Below are 16,805 nucleotides of genomic sequence, written 5' to 3' on the forward strand. Positions count from 1 at the left end.
ATGGAGAAATTGTACAAAAAAAATAATAATTGTTGAACGGAGAGAATTTTAAAATTGAACAAAACATCAACTAACTAATCTTTCTTTCGACCTCTTCTACACAATATAAGCCGAAATAATATATTTTTTTGGTGAAAATTTTTGAATATGAAGCACTACATTGTATTTTTGTTAATGTTAGGAGCTAATGAATGTAAGTCAAGTAAATTATAAGTAATAACTTAGCACTGGGTGTGGTTTTCAGCGTTTAAACTTTTCTGAATACAATTAGATCATTCACTTCATTGTGAACACCGCTGAAGTAGAATATTTATTTATACATTTATACTCGTAAAATATGTTTCAGTTTCCAACCACGTAATAGTAAAATGAAAATATTATATTTACTTCATTAATTATTATGGAAAATTTGTTCAATACGAGAAAAGCGCTGACTTAATGTGATATCGTTATTTGATTATAAATGAAGATCAGTCTTCAATATTTAAAGTACAAAATAATTCCAATAGGTTTGGCTACATGGTGCTACCAGTGTACAGCGGCTACTCCTGGTTGTAATGAGCCTTTTAATTGGCGTGGAATGGGATATCTTGGCAATCCATGTCCCGAAAGTGAGGATGTTTGTGTTAAACTTATTGAAAGGAAAGGAGGTGAGACTGAAATTATAAAGTATATAAAATAAGGTTTTTCTTATCATAATTTTTAGTATGTAATTGTAGTAAGTTCGTAACTTTGAATTAATAAAAATAAAAAATTTATATTTGTAGCACTGTAACATTATTTTGTATACAATATCTTTTTATCGCTTAGGTTGCTAGCTGGGCTCATGGGTCATCTGTTGTTGTGCTTACTGGAGCCAATATACACATTAATCATGTAAATGCCGTTACCCACATTGAGATATGAGTTCCAAGTCTTAGTATTTACTGTACAACAGCTGCCCCACCCTTTAGGCCGTGTAGTATGTGCTAATACAGTGGCAGTACCTACCTGTGTGGGCTCACAAGGCACCCTATGACCAGTCATAATACGAATTATAATTATTTTGGGCTTAATTTTTTACCGCTAAATGTTATTCTGTCACCATGGAACTCAATCGTAAACATTTGGTTAGTATGTATTTCATTGTAAAAAATTGGTCTATCCTGCTCTATTACTCTACTCACTAGGTGTAATATCTTTTAGACCACAATGACTTCAAATCGTTTCAACCATGGTAGTTTATTCCATTGAAAGATTATTTACACAAAATGATTAATACTTAAACTGAATAAATTTGTCATTTCAGCACAAGAAGTTATTACAAGGGATTGTTTAAGCAATTTTAGAGCTTTCCGAACCGATATTCCTGCTGATACATATGAAGGATGTCGTCCTGCTGCTAAAGATTTAAATCTTGCTCATTATGTCAATAATAGTATAAAAGAGATTGATGTTAAAAGGTAAATGTTATTGTTTTTTTTGCTTAGTCATATGCAAGGGGTGAAAGAAAGGCGATTTCGTTTACATTGCTTTCGACATTTTGCTATGCAACATTTATCTTTGTAACGAAAGGTCCGTTTTATTTGGTATTAGCATCAACAGTTAGATGTTTTTTTTAAAATTGAACTTCATTAAGTTTACTTAATTCGAATAGCTGAAGTTTTTTTTGTTGTGCTATATTTTCCAAATTTTAACCTTTAAATGGCTCTCCAGTAAAGTTGCGAAGATGTTGATTAAATCAAATAGCCTTCACCCATCGATATAATAATGCAGGTTTAAGCTGATGGCCATTGCATATTATTATACTATTAATGTCTTCATATTATGATCAGTATATTCCTAGTGTTAGTATTTTTAAAGTGTTCCCCAAATGCTGTGTAATACAGTTGATTTAACACTTGGAGAATGCTACTGCTCCTTTTTAAATGTCTTATTTGCTTTTTTAAATGTACGTGGGAAGAGATTAGGTAGAACTATTCTAGGAGGACATAAACTGCTAACGCGCTTTTCACATCTTGATTTTTTTTTTATTGATTAGATGGGTGAACAAGCTCACAGCCCACCTGGTGTTAGGTGGTTACTGGAGCCCATAGACATCTACAACGTAAATGCGCCACCCACCTTGAGATATAAGTTCTAAGATCTCAGTATAGTTACAACGACTGTAACCTAACCTAACCCACCCTTCAAACCGAAACGCATGACTGCTTCACGGCAGAAATAGGCAGGGTAGTGGTACCTATCCGCCCTGACTCACAAGAGGTCCTACCACCAGTAATTACGAAAATTATAATTTTGAAATTGAACACATTTTGAAATTGTATCACTATTATAATTTTGCCATATTAAGAGAATGTGTTCCAGATTGAACAACACAGAAGCTATTATCGCAATTTAGTTTTGGAAACTAGGTATTTCGTATTTCGTGATCTGTTCTGCTCCTTTACATTAATAACAACAATGTAATGACTGATATAAAAGCTGATTGGAATTTAATTATATTTTTTTTCTAGAAATTGGTACGATGAAACCATATGGTGCTTCTGTTTTCTGGACCACCGCTGTAACAATGCATCGAATACATTTGTTTCAATAGCGTTGCTAATGTTATCCGGTGCTACTATATTGTTCAACAAAATATTGTTCTGATATCCCTGATGTAGTGTTGACTACAAAATGCAGAGCAAGCACTAGCTGGATAGTAGGTACTTTTGAACACGAACACTTTTTTGTATATAATGTTTTGCTTTCACCGTTTTTTCTAGCAATGATTTTATGAAACTTTTGACTACTTAAGACATTGACATTTATTGTGGTGGTAGAAAGAGTAAAAAATATTGTGTATTTTAACATTATTAATGGAAATTTGATGATTATGTCACAATAAGGCATCTGTACTATAGATTGTGGATAGATACACCGTTCTCTATAATATGTCTTAGCTTGTGCGGGCCCCAAGTATAACTTGACTGTTGTTAAACATGCTTAATAAATGAAATAATCCTGAAAGGTTTTTAAAAGGTATTTCGTTAAACTTTTCAGAAAATCCGATTGGTCACAACCAAAAACGCTCTAGACGTTTTTTCGGCATAAGCTAAAAACTGAGTTCGTTGTGAACAGTCTGTGATTGCTCGTAGATTTGCATTAGTACATATTACATTGAAATATGAGACATCACATGATCTGTGAAGTAAACGTCGTTCTGATAATTTTGTATTGTATTTTATTGATACTTTTTTATAGTATTAACGAATTTTAAGTGCAAGTAAAATATGTATATAATGTTGAAGAACTCAGACTTTCAGTAAAAGACGGCAATACACTGCATCTTGCTCTACAAGAATTCTCCACGTTCAATCTCGCATGTACATTAATTGAGGCCTATAAAATCAAAGGCAGCTAGCTAAACGCCTTAAAATGTAGTAAAATTGATTAATTATGGCGCCATCTTGTTTAGTTGGACACGCTTTAGTATTTTCATGTTATAACAAATGCAGCTAAATCTCTAGCAAATTCAATTCAAAAATGTTATTTTTACTCTACTGAAATATAAACGAAGTTTTATCATTTAAAATTCAGATTATTAGTAATATTCTCATTCTTTATAAATCTGCTTTAAAATAAAGAATATCGTAGCTACCCGAACAAAGTTATTTCAGTTTCTCAAACCGGGAGTGTTGCTAACACTGGCCCTAGCAAGAGCAGTACTTCGATGGATCAGGAGGATCCGTAATGACGTGTTTAGGGCCGATTTTTGTAGTTTACCTGAATATTTGACAGAATTGGATTTAGCTGCCTTTGATTTTATAGGCTTCAATTGTACTATTCATGGATTGGTCATTAAGTTTATTACGTTCCATTACACGTAATAATTTCGTAAAATTTTGAATTTGGCCACGAATAGAAAAAAGGTTATACAAACTTAATTTGTAATTATCAATAATTATAAGTTATTTCAAATATTTCTGGTAGATAATGTATGTAAATCGTCGCTTAGCTAACAATTTCTCCCATGTTAAATTTGCTTAGTGTGTAAGAAAAAAAAGAATGTTTTTTAAGGTTTTTATTAGATTTATGTAATGCTTCCTTATATAGGTTTACAATACGCTAAATTAGCTACATACAGACGCAAAAAAGCATGAGTGTGAAGCGATGGCGTTAGCCTAACGTTGTCATGTTTTGTATGTACTGTAATTATCTTGTACTAGGTATACTTTTGTATGAAATGTTTACCAGCAGAAAAAAAACAAAGTAAAGATGTAATGAAAAAAAAAAATGTAACTAAATAAATTTTTAAACATTTTTTGATGAGAATCTTTGATGTAAATTGGTGTTGAAAATCTTGATGAAAACATTATTTGAGTCGTCTATTATCAAAGGTGGCAATCTGTGCATTTGGACAAAACATTTTTATTGATATGTCAATACAGATTTATTTGAATATAATCGTCTCCTTCAAAGAATACGGTTCAAAACCTGCATTATATAAAGGTTAATAGTTAACCTGTTATTTATCTAAGATGTCGTTCGGAAGAGTTTTGTGACTGCCAATGGAATACAAAGTCAATAATTCGTTTTTCTGATTTACCAATCATTGTCCAAAAGTCAGATTGCCGCCTTTGATAATAGTCGACTTATTTATGGGACATGGGATGCAAGCCGCTCGCGGGCCACTTTTTGATAGCTCTGGTTTGCTGGAATGAATTTTTACTGATGAATTCTTAGATTTATAAATGCTGTAATAATAAATTGCTAAGCAATAATACTATAGAACACAAATCCGTCCAGTTTATTAGATTTAATTGTGATAATGATAGATAAATAATAATTATATGACTGTATTTTTACAAATAACAAACTAGGATAATCGACAACATTTCGAAACTTTACCTTAAAAGCGTTCTATGTGATTTCAGTGATACTAGGACCTAAAACGTAAGTGATGTATACATGACGTCACTACCATTCGTTTTTTAGCTTGCAAGAGTTGCAAGTTTTAATTCAAGTTGAAGATTTAAAATGCGACTAAAAATAATTTTCAACTCTGGATAAGTTAGTTAACATAACATTTTTAATTTATGAAACTTATCGTTGTTGAAATGTTATTTTTTTCTCTAAGTCCGTCCAAATCTTGTATCTCTATTTAATTTATAAAAATATTTATTTTAACTTTTAATTTCTAATTCAGTGTTTGGATCCGTTTTATGTGAAACCTGAATTTCTAATTTAGAAATTTTGACAATTTTTAATTATATATTATATGCATGTAGTTTTTACTTATATTACAAGTTTGTAAAACTTTTTATCTTGAAATAAATCATTTTCAATATTCTTTTGTATATTTTTTACGTGGTCACAATTCTTCATAAGTAGGCATTGTAATGTTTAGTTGTGGCCTGCCTAAAAGATCCAATCCATACCGCGGTTGTTCCCGGGACTTTAACTTAGCGGGATGGAGTTATTGGCTGTATTTCTTTAACAAATCTATGCAAATTGCGATCTTTGAAATGACGCTGCCTATTTTTGTATACATACTGGATGTTAAGAGACCGCTTCCGAAAACGAAGACAGACGATAGACGCCTTTGATGATGGGACGGAAAAAAAAATCGACATTAAACACCCAAAGAGCAAATGACCCATGAAGCAGGAATGGGATCCGCGACCCTCGGCCTAACACTCAGGAGCTCTAACAACTACCTCATCAAGTCAGTCGAAGTTTATTATCTATCATTGCGAAAATAGTATTGATATATTATCTCATATATGTAATAGTATTGATATATTATCTCATATCTATTTCTACACAGCGTTCAATTTTATAAGTAAGCGAATTGTAATAAAGTCACAATGAGGTTTGTGACTAAACTGCAGATTCTTATGAAGATGTAGCCGTCCATATTCCACATGTCGTAAATGGAAAATTGGGGGGTTGACTCTTCTATAATTTTTAACATTCTTGTCGCCTTTTCTCTGAGGGGACCTGAAATTATTATTTTGTTAGCATAATTGCTAAAAAAATCTAAATTATATATATAACTAGTCAGGTCATAAGTATTGTCACACAGTAAAAACTTTTCTTTTAGAATGCTGGCCACAAAAAAGTTTATTGAATTCGAATTTCGAATTGTTCATGAAAATAAAAATGTATACTTTTAGAATTTTACTCATTTTTAAAATTTGGAGTGGACGCTTAAAGAAGACCGTGTTGCAGTTATTGCGTTGCATCGTTGCGGTTACGCGCCAATTCAAATTTTTAACATACTGAAAAATTTGAATATAACCAAAAGATTCGTTTATCGTACCATCCAACGATACAATGAAGACTCTAGTGTAGATGACAGGTCAAGAAGTGGTCGCCCTCGGTCTGTTAGGACTCCAGCAATGATAAAAGCTGTGAAGGCGTGAATTCAAAGAAATCCCAAACGTAAGCAGAAACTGTTGGCCCTTCAGATGGGGTTAAGCAGAACCACGGTGAAAAGGGTGTTAAATGAAGACTTAGGGCTTCGGGCATATCGAAGAAAAACAGGACATCGTTTGAATGCTCGTCTAATGGACCTGAGACTGAAGAGATGCCGCGCTTTGTTGAAGCGGTACGACGTCCTGACGAACCTTGTGGAACCTGTTTCTCATACCATGTTCAATAACAGGCACTGGGTATTCCAACAAGATTCGGCGCCAGCTCATAGAGCGAAGAGTACACAAGACTGGCTGGCGGCGCGTGAAATCGACTTCATCCGGCACGAAGACTGGCCCTCCTCCAGTCCAGATTTGAATCCGTTAGATTACAAGATATGGCAACACTTGGAGGAAAAGGCGTGCTCAAAGCCTCATCCCAATTTGGAGTCACTCAAGACATCCTTGATTAAGGCAGCCGCCGATATTGACATGGACCTCGTTCGTGCTGCGATAGACGACTGGCCGCGCAGATTGAAGGCCTGTATTCAAAATCACGGAGGTCATTTTGAATAAACTTTAGTGTCATAAGAATCTATGTTTTGTTAAGTTCATTTTGGTATATGAATGGTTACATAATGAATAAACTTGTTTCAATTATTTTACATTAAACATGTGACAGAATTTATGACCTGACTAGGTATATATATATATTATATCATGAGGTTTATAAAAGCATTATGGCTAATCCTGTAAAAATAAATGATTTGTGTATTATAATAATTACTGTATTATTATATACGTATTATAAAGTTCCAATATTATTGTTTTATACATTTTATGACGTCAACTTTGTTTTCTAATGACGACGTTCGTAAAGATGACTTGAACTATAGATATTACCTCGTTACAATCTGTTTCTCTCTTGATTGTTCGAATCGATATATCATCGTTCTATCAGTAATTATATCAGTTTACTACGATTCTAGTAATAAGGCCCATTGTAAGTGCGTTCGGGTAGGTACCGCCACCCTGCCTATTTCTGCTGCGAAGTAGTCGGGCTTTCCGGTTTGAAAGGTCGGACAGACGTTACACAATATAATAGAGATTTGGCTTCATATTCCATGGATGAACGCATTTTACGCTCCATCACGGCATCTATGATCATCAGTAAACCTTTTCCCCTAGGTAGACCTTCAAGCTCGTTCACTCATCTACACAAAAAAGTAACTGATTCTCAATTGGACTTAAAGGTTGAAAAAATCACGTATCCAGGTACATTGGACTATTGATACTCTCCTTAGGAGAGTTTGGGGAAATATGCTATCGTAAGTATGGTACCTTCTTGATATTTCAACAGGACAGCAACGGCCAAACGCTTAGTTTCTCGTATTTCTCTGAAGAAAAATTCACAGCGTCCGCTTATATACAACGCAGTGATAAATCCAATAACAGAATGTACTATAACATAATAGTTTGCTAAATTCTTTGATGCTAAAACCTGCGAAAACCATTTGATAATTTAGGCTAATGACTTAAAAATTGATTTACGGGCACTTAACGGGCACAAACACTTAAACGGTACATAATGTTATGTTCGGCTAGTGAGTTTCTGTAGCAATAATAGCAGTCAATTTCTCCAATTATACCCAATCCATGTATTTTTTACAGCCATCACGACCCGCATAGCTTCGATTTTAATGATTTGCACATTTCTGTTTCGCAACATTCATGGGGCACAGTTTGAAGATAATTTAGACTTCGACCGAAAGGTTGACATTTTGTTTTTACGTTGTGGATTCTATTAGGTTCGTTTAAGTCCAGTGCCCCTAGACGCTGTCAAATTCGAATAGCGTTAATGCTTGTAACGTGTACACAAATGTATGTAATCAACATAATCTAAGGCAAAGTCGCATTTCTCGGGGTGGGGTGGCGCTGGCGGTGTCTCTTGACATCGCCAACGCATTTAACACCCTGCCCTGGTCCGTGATAGGGGCACTAGAGAGGCATGGAGTGCCCCTCTACCTCCGCCGGCTGGTTGGCTCCTATTTGGAGGCCAGGTCGGTCGAATGTACCGGGTACGGTGGGACCCTTCACCGTTTTCCGGTCGTGCGGGGTGTTCCGCAGGGGTCGGTTCTCGGACCCCTCTTGTGGAATATCGGGTACGACTGGATGCTGAGGGTCGCCCTCCTCCCGGGCCTCCGCGTTATTTGTTACGCGGATGACACGTTGTTCGTGGCCCGGGGGCATGATTATAGAGAGTCTGCCCGTCTCGCCACAGCGAGAGTGGCCCTCGTCGTCGGAAGGATAAAGAGGCTGGGTCTCGACGTGGCGCTCAGTAAATCCGAGGCTCTGTGGTTCCACGGGCCGCGGAGGGCGCCACCCGTTGACGCCCACATCGTGGTTGGAGGCGTCCGGATAGGGGTCGGGGTGCAGTTGAGGTACCTCGGCCTCGTGTTGGACAGCCGGTGGGCTTTTCGTGCTCACTTTGCAGAGCTGGTCCCCCAATTAATGAGGACGGCCGGTTCTTTGAGCCGGCTGCTCCCGAATATTGGGGGACCGGATCAGGTTGTGCGCCGCCTCTACGCGGGGGTGGTGCGTTCGATGGCCTTGTACGGTGCGCCTGTATGGGCTGAGCCGCGCAACCGGGCCACTATGGCTCGGTTCTTGCGCCGGCCGCAGCGCACCGTTGCCATCAGGGTCATCCGCGGATATCGCACCGTCTCCTTCGAGGCGGCGTGTGTGTTGGCGGGGACGCCGCCATGGGAGCTGGAGGCGGAGTCGCTCGCTGCCGACTATCGGTGGCGCAGCGAGCTTCGTGCTCGGGGCGTGGCGCGTCACCCCGAAAGTGAGCTGCGGGCGCGGAGGGCCCATTCTCGGCGGTCCGTGCTCGAGTCTTGGTCGAGGCGATTGGCCAACCCCACGTGGGGGCTACGGACCGTCGAGGCGGTTTACCCAGTCTTTGATGACTGGGTGAATCGTGGCGAAGGACGTCTCACCTTTCGTCTGGTGCAGGTGCTGACCGGGCACGGATGCTTCGGGAAGTACCTGCACCGGATAGGGGCTGAGCCGACGACGAAGTGTCACCATTGTGGACACGACCTGGACACGGCGGAGCATACGCTCGCCGTCTGCCCCGCTTGGGAGGTGCGGCGCCGTGTCCTGGTCGCAAAGATAGGACCTGACTTGTCGCTGCCTGGCGTCGTGGCATCGATGCTTGGCGGCGATGAGTCCTGGAAGGCTATGCTCGACTTCTACGAGTGCACCATCTCGCAGAAGGAGGCGGTGGGGCGAGTGAGGCAAAGCTCTCCTCACTACGTAGAAACCCGCCGCCGCCGAGCAGGGGGTCGGGACCGGGGTCGTATCCGTGACCTGGCCCCCTAAGAGCTAGGGGTCCCACTCGTTTTGTGCGGGGAGAGACCCAGATGTGGGGTGGCGTGCTTTGCATGCTCACCCGCAGTAGGAAGCCGGGTGATGGTAGACCGCGTTCCCCCGACCGCTCTGGGGGAAGGTGTAACGCGGCGCCATCAAGGCGGGCTCTCGGCCCGCTAAACGAAGGAACCGGTGGTCGTGTCGCTGGCGGCTGCCGGTCCGGCGTCCGTGGGACGGTGGGATGGATGTAATGTGCTCTGCGTCAACTCTGTCCCGCCGTCTCAATAGCCCCGACTGGGCTCCGGCCCGGTCCGAGGTAGGGCGCCGGTTGTGAGCGGCAGGAGCTTTTAGTGAGATTCAACACCCACATACCCACCTGCCGTGCGGGTGGGGATCCGGCGATTTTCTCCTGTGAAAAAAAAAAGGCAAAGTCGCATGGACTGTTTATGAGTGACCCAAATTCTGTATGAAAAACTTGTCTTTAGAATAAGATTAGTTCTAGTCACTTTGTGCTTTGACTTACATTTTTTTGTATCCCAACCAAGCAGAATTCGAAGGTTAGCAGGCTCATTACAATTAGCTTTATGCAAAAGAGGCATACCTAAAAAAAGTAAAACATATATATACCAAAAATAAGTTTAGGTATGTTATCCTGATGAAATCTCAGAGCATGGCCAGTATTCCTTATTGAAAATTTTGAGTAATTAATAACATTTTACTTGCCTGAAATCTATAAATATCGATAAACATCGAAAATCCTTCGAATATTTGCTTCAAATAAACATCTGTGTCGTTTACGATGAAGTCATGTGTTTGTGCAGCGAGGTACCTCATAATTCTATTAGTTACAAAGTACCTTACAAGTTTCGGTGGTTGATTTTGATTTTCCGGATGAACATGATTTTTTATTATAGCATTCACAAAACGAACACGTATAAAGAAAAATATAATTAGATTTGAACAGTACGCCATTTCGACCAGAAGTATTAATTGACCGTGCACCAATCCAAACAAAGTAACCAGTGAGTATTTTTTCAATATTATCGTTGATATTACAAGGCTCATGTAAAGTAATATAATTAATGTAATCGTTAATATATTAGCTCGAATAACCGTTTTGTTGAAAATATTGTTGTGATCAATCTTCATTTTCCGATCAATTCTCTGCATCATGATGCAGAATCCAGTATTAGTTTCCCCATTAAGAAATCGCACATGAATTAAATTTGCAAAAAAAGATAACTGATCCAAGCCCGCCACAGTCAAAAAAAGAAAGTACACGATACTTTGTTCGTAATATAGAGATATATAAAGCTTCGTGATATTAAAATACAACAAAGAACAAATTATTATGCTCATTACTGTGTAAAGTTTTTGACCGAGCGTCGGTATAGTAATGAATCTGGCTTTCAAGTGGACTCTGCATGATCCTAGCACCATTTGCACCAAAAATGGAAAACGAAAAACCCGAACGAAGTCCTCATCTAAAATATCTTTTGATAGATACTCTGGAGACTTCATAGTTATCATTGCACTTTTTTTCAACATTCTAAAAAAATTTAATCGTAAGTATTTTAGTATATATAGGTATAATTAATATTTTTTAATGTATTTATAGATTGAGTTACAAAACCGCAAATTGTAGCAACACTATAGTGTAACTGGCCGTAACGCCGAGCAGATGGATCGGTAATCGAGTGCCAAGTGTGTAAATTTTGAAAACTGACAACGGTCGTTTTGCTTTAAGTAGTAGCACTATTTGCTTAGAGTTTCTCCGGGATATGTCTGTCAAAAAAAGATACATGTTAATTATTTATATCTATAACTTCCTATTAATACTTAAAATATTCATCTAAAACTAGTTCAGTTGTTATTATTATTAGTCGGTACAGTTTTTATAAAATACATTTTTTAGTTTATTTTATTTTAGTAAAATATAATGAATGTATTTCAACGGAATATCACTATGACAAAACACCATTTAAAAATAAAGTAAAATAGTTTTTAAACTTAATCACATTAATCTGTCATAAACAGTAATTATTATAGATTATAATTTTCATTTCTTAATTATATATTATTTATGAATAACAAAAAAAAAACATTAAAATGATAAAACAACGAACTAAACTTGAACCTAGTGAGGCTAGGCTAAGATTTGTTGTGACAGACGTTGTGAAATAAATCCGTTTTGTTGAAGTAATTCGTTCATTTATGGTAAGAAGCCACACTTCGATAAAGCGGCACGACACGAGAACCCTCTCATCGTGGCCGCCGGTAGCTGCATTCCCGATCCCTCGGACAGAATGGATTCTGATCCTCCCGATTCACTAACGGTGCTTTTAGGTACCTCAAGCACCGGTCATTAAATTAACCCTCAGACACAGCCCACTGAGTTTCTCGCCGGATCTTCTCAGTGGGTCGCGTTTCCGATGCGGTGGTAGATTCTGCGAAGCACTGCTCTTGCTAGGGTTCGTGTTAGCAACGTCGTCAGGTTTGAACCCCGCGAGCTCACCTACCCGTTAAGGTTACGCTGAAATAGCCTCTCAAGGCTCAGCTTAGGTAGGAGAAAAAAAATGGCAAAAAGTAATTAGTAGTAATTATCAGTAATTATATTATAAGCCTTGTTGAGGTTCCAACCAAACAACGCTGCTGTACAAAGATTCGCACGAGAGACGCGAACGTATTAATTTGGAACAAACAAACGCAGAGATAAATTAATTTTATATATTTCGTAATTGACGTGGTTTCGTTAACTACCATGGAATTATTAAGTTATCCTTCATACGCATTACTGTAATTGGAACACAACATTAAAGCATCAATATTCTAAATTAAAACGGACAATAAATACTTATGCTGCAATTAATAACTGATATGACGAATAATTACAGAACTTCAGTTAATCCCATTAAGTTCGAGTAACTTTAATTTGTATAAAAGTATTTATTTAAAGTGTTGATTAACTATCCTTTATTATGTTTTATTTTATTTTATTAAGTTATAAGAATAAGTTATAGAAACCAATGCGGCCAAATTAAGAAAACAAAATTAAAAGTTATAAGTTTTAATTAATGTTACACAAAAGAGCACGCTTCATTGAATAATGACGTTACCTTTCAAGTGTGTCATTGTTCAATGCAGTCAGTCAGTCATAAAATCTTGCTTACCATCAGTGAATGAGTGCATACCCATGGCGCATAGCTTTTTAGTAATATCTAATTTCGATGTTAAAGCTTCAGCAATAACACATAAGCTGAAGAATATCGTAAGCATGAGTAATAAAGCCGGTAGCATACACAGCATTGAATCAACCATGGTAGAAGTCTGAAAAAGTTTTTTTTTTACAGTTATACAATTAAAAAGAAACGAAAGTGAAAATGGCCTAATAAAAAAATAAGCATTTTATTTTTGTGCAAATTAATCTCAAAATTTCCACCCCGCGAATTTAATTTTAATTCAAGAACCAATATGTCACGGAATAGAATTTATCTATTCCGTGCAATATGTTAAAACAAGTAGTGTTTAGAAACTATTTGTTAAAACGGCAAATTCATTCGGTTCCTATTTCAATAATTTCACGGAAGATTTCTGTGAACTTTTTACAGGTGGTAGGACCTCTTGTGAGTCCGCATGGGTAGGTACCACGTATCTATTCCGTGGTAGGTACCACACCACCCTGCCTATTTCTGCCGTGAAGCAGTAATGCGTTTCGGTTTGAAGGGCGAGCCAGCCGTTGTAACTATACTGAGACCTTAGAACTTATATCTCAAGGTGGGTGGCGCATTTACATTGTAGATGTCTACGGGCTCCGGTAACCACTTAACACCAGGTGGCCCATATGGGCAATAAAAAAAAGAACTGATTTTTATTAATTATTAAAATATTAATTGAAGGGTCTGATTAAAAATTTTACAGTACCTCTGGGACACCAATTGGTAAAAGAAATGAGATAGAAATACAGGGACATACATTTATATTGCATGTGGAACCTAATTTACATTATATAATGCATTATATAATTAATCTAATTCGCATTATACTACACTTTTTACAGTTAGTGATGGTCTAATGTAGACAAGTAGGTACGCAGTAGTAACCCACGTAGTACTTAGGTGCTATGCTGATTTAAGACTGGTTGGTACACCAACCAGTATTTGAAGGTATCAAGGTAAAAGCTATCTAAAAACTTTGAAGTCGTCGTGGCCTAAAGGATAAGACGTCAATTTTTCTAATGAAATACGTACTTAACAAATGTTCACGATTGACTTCCACGGTGAAGGAATAACATCGTGTAATAAAAACCAAACCCGCAAAATTATAATTTGCGTAATCACTGGTGGTAGGACCTCTTGGGAGTCCGCACGGGTAGGTACCACCACCCCGCCTATTTCCGCCGTGAAGCAGTAATGCGTTTCGGTTCGAAGGGTGGGGTAGCCACTGTAACTATACTGAGACCTTAGAATTTTATCTCTAGGTGGGTGGCGCATTTACGTTGTAGATGTCTATGGGCTCCAGTAACCACTTAAAACCAGGTGGGCTGTGAGCTCGTCCACCCATCTAAGCAATCAAAAAAAAAATGTAACTAGCGATTTTTGTCCAGAACCAAGTTTATTAATAACGCCGTAGACGAATAAAGATTATATGATATTGTTACCTGCTCTTTAACAGATATGATGAGATTTTGCACTATTACAAGAATACAAAGCATCACTTGGCAAGTGGATAAAAATATCTGTGAAAATAATAAAAATAAAATGTTTGTAAATTTAAGGAATGTTATGAAACTTTGATTGAATGTTTTCTTAGAAAATATATTTTGCAAGATAGCAAATATTCGAGAAGCCAAAGTTATTGAAGAGACTAAATGAAAGTGCTCACTGGAAATTGATAAATGTCCTTAATGTTTCCAATTATTTCTAATAGAGATTGCATTCCACAGATAAATTCCCTTGAAACAGTATCTGACGGTTTCGCATTTTGAATCAGAAACACTCTGTCAGGGCATTCCGTTTGATTTAGCCTTCGTCGTAATAATTTATTAACATATTCTGCTCTCACATTTACAAAGTAAAATATGATGAATAATAAAACCATTTCTAGCCAGTTTCCAACATTGGCGCTCAATATTATTGTTAGTGGTACACAAAATGTATTCATAGCTATTGCATTGTAAACGAATAGCCATATTGTGCACCAAATAAAACCACAAATCATCAAAGCAATTGATAGTGCCGAAAGTTTCTTGTTCATGGTTACAGCGTCTTTCGTTTTGAGGTCTCTGTCTAAGTTTTGAAGTTTTACATAAATTTGGCTCTTAAGTGTATTTAGCTTGAAATTATTTCGCCAAACGATTAAAGCATTTGTTGTTACATTCACCGACATCACTAACTTTAGCATTGAGTCAGTTGCAACATCAAATGAAGTTCGATAATTTAATATGTAGTCTACTAAGCACAGCACATTCACCGTCCATAATGACATTACGAAGAGCTTGTACAATTTTGAAGTTTCTGTTATGTATTTGTAAGTTATATTCACTGATAATAAACCAAAAATGCGTTGAAAGATAAAGATTGATTTAAATACGTCGATAAAGTCTTCGTCTAGTATATCTCGTGACAAACGTTCTATCTTTTTTGTTTTGTTCATATTGTCACGGTGCCCGCTTCGTTTTGATCTACAAATGATTCAATGTCGATATGTAAACTTTATTCGTCCAAAATGGCCCAAGAGACACTTTTGATATTAGTCATTAATGGGAAATAAAAATCTAAAGCACTTTAGATTTGTTGATTTTAATTCTCGTCGGAATCCCTATTTTATAACTTTGAGGAATATGAATTTTGATCAGCATCGCATTTGATCCAGGAGTTGTACCAGTAATGATTATTTAGAGCTAAATTAAAAATAAAACATATTCTCTTTCATACGTACGGACAGGTACTAGCGTCCTGTCTATTTCTGCAGCAAAGCAGTCCTTCTTTCCGGCTTAAAGGATGACTGTGTTCATCCTGCGATGCCTATGGGTTGCGATAATCGCTTAACACCAGGTAAGGCGTAAGTTAATTCACTAATGAATTAAAAATTAAAACTGGACCTTATGAAAACATGAAAATAGTAAACAAGCTTATTCAACCATTTCGAAACGTAATTCCTGTGAATCAGATAAATCTTCGAGAGTCAAAATTTTAATGGGATTATTATGCTATTTTTGCCTGTGCTAAGAAAGTAGCGAGCCAATTTTTTTTGGAACGACGTTCCTTATGGCAGGCTTGGAGGAGATAGGGATTTTGCTGCGCGACCGAACTGAAAAAAATGTGATAGTAAAAACCGTAAAAAAAAGTCCGCCTTGTTTTCCGCACAGCGATATTTCACCGCGCGATTTTTGCTGCATGACCGAACTGAAAAAAATGTGATAGTAAAAACCGTAAGAAAAAGTCCGTGGAATAAGGCCTTGTTTTCCGCACAGCGATATATCACCGCGCGATTTTTTTCTCGTAATTCTTTTTTTTTTGTATGGAACTTTGTTCCTATCCGGTGTCCCACGACATCACACATCTTTTTTTTATTAAAAATAGACTTTTAGTAAGTTTATGTTACAACGTATTCATTATCCATAATAGTAAACCAATTCACGTTTTCATAGCTTTTAAAGCGTTTTTTAAACGCATGTAATCAAAGCGATGAGTGCTTTGATAAGAAATAGCTGATAAGCCAAATAGATATCGAAAATGTTTATTTCAATTCGTTATTTCTGATTCTATAAAAGAAGTGTGTGCTAACTTACGTGATATCGTATCTTGTTTCTAAGATTTTGGAAAAAATGAGTGAAAATTCTCTAGAAGAGTATATACATATGAGTTTTTCTCCAATATATAAATACCAAAAGTTTCTTGGTTCAAATCGTATTTCTTTAAAAGCTAAAAACAAAATTACTGTCGCAAACAACTGGGAAAAATTATATGCATTTTTATGGATGTTAGCAGCTTCATATTCAATACACCATTTCATTTCTTTTTTTTATTCGTATTACTATGAGAGATCTAACATAAT

General features: G+C 37.1%; 3 protein-coding genes across 3 annotated transcripts; 1 reads left to right on the forward strand and 2 right to left on the reverse strand.

Annotated features, from left to right (window-relative positions):
• On the forward strand, nucleotides 1-5,313 carry LOC101742838 (uncharacterized). The gene is made up of 4 exons (XM_038015089.2): nucleotides 1-193; nucleotides 510-650; nucleotides 1,289-1,442; nucleotides 2,496-5,313. Exons 1-4 carry the CDS (start codon nucleotides 148-150, stop codon nucleotides 2,629-2,631), a joined length of 477 nt encoding a protein of 158 aa, XP_037871017.1. The 5' UTR covers nucleotides 1-147; the 3' UTR covers nucleotides 2,632-5,313.
• Nucleotides 5,085-11,276, reverse strand: LOC119629395 (uncharacterized). Its single transcript, XM_038015080.2, has 4 exons — nucleotides 10,473-11,276; nucleotides 10,273-10,350; nucleotides 7,719-7,878; nucleotides 5,085-5,964 (listed from the first exon to the last, which is right to left on the reverse strand). The coding sequence occupies exons 1-4, from the start codon at nucleotides 11,268-11,270 to the stop codon at nucleotides 5,801-5,803; spliced, it is 1,200 nt and encodes a 399-aa protein (XP_037871008.2). The 5' UTR covers nucleotides 11,271-11,276; the 3' UTR covers nucleotides 5,085-5,800.
• A 97-nt stretch (nucleotides 11,277-11,373) lies between these two features.
• On the reverse strand, nucleotides 11,374-15,134 carry LOC134200035 (uncharacterized). Its single transcript, XM_062671956.1, has 3 exons — nucleotides 14,811-15,134; nucleotides 12,920-13,076; nucleotides 11,374-11,534 (listed from the first exon to the last, which is right to left on the reverse strand). The coding sequence occupies exons 1-3, from the start codon at nucleotides 15,132-15,134 to the stop codon at nucleotides 11,374-11,376; spliced, it is 642 nt and encodes a 213-aa protein (XP_062527940.1).
• Nucleotides 15,135-16,805: the final 1,671 nt, after the last annotated feature.

The sequence above is a fragment of the Bombyx mori genome, chromosome 13 (assembly GCF_030269925.1).
Source record: "Bombyx mori chromosome 13, ASM3026992v2".
In the NCBI taxonomy this organism is placed as follows: Eukaryota; Metazoa; Arthropoda; class Insecta; order Lepidoptera; family Bombycidae; genus Bombyx; species Bombyx mori.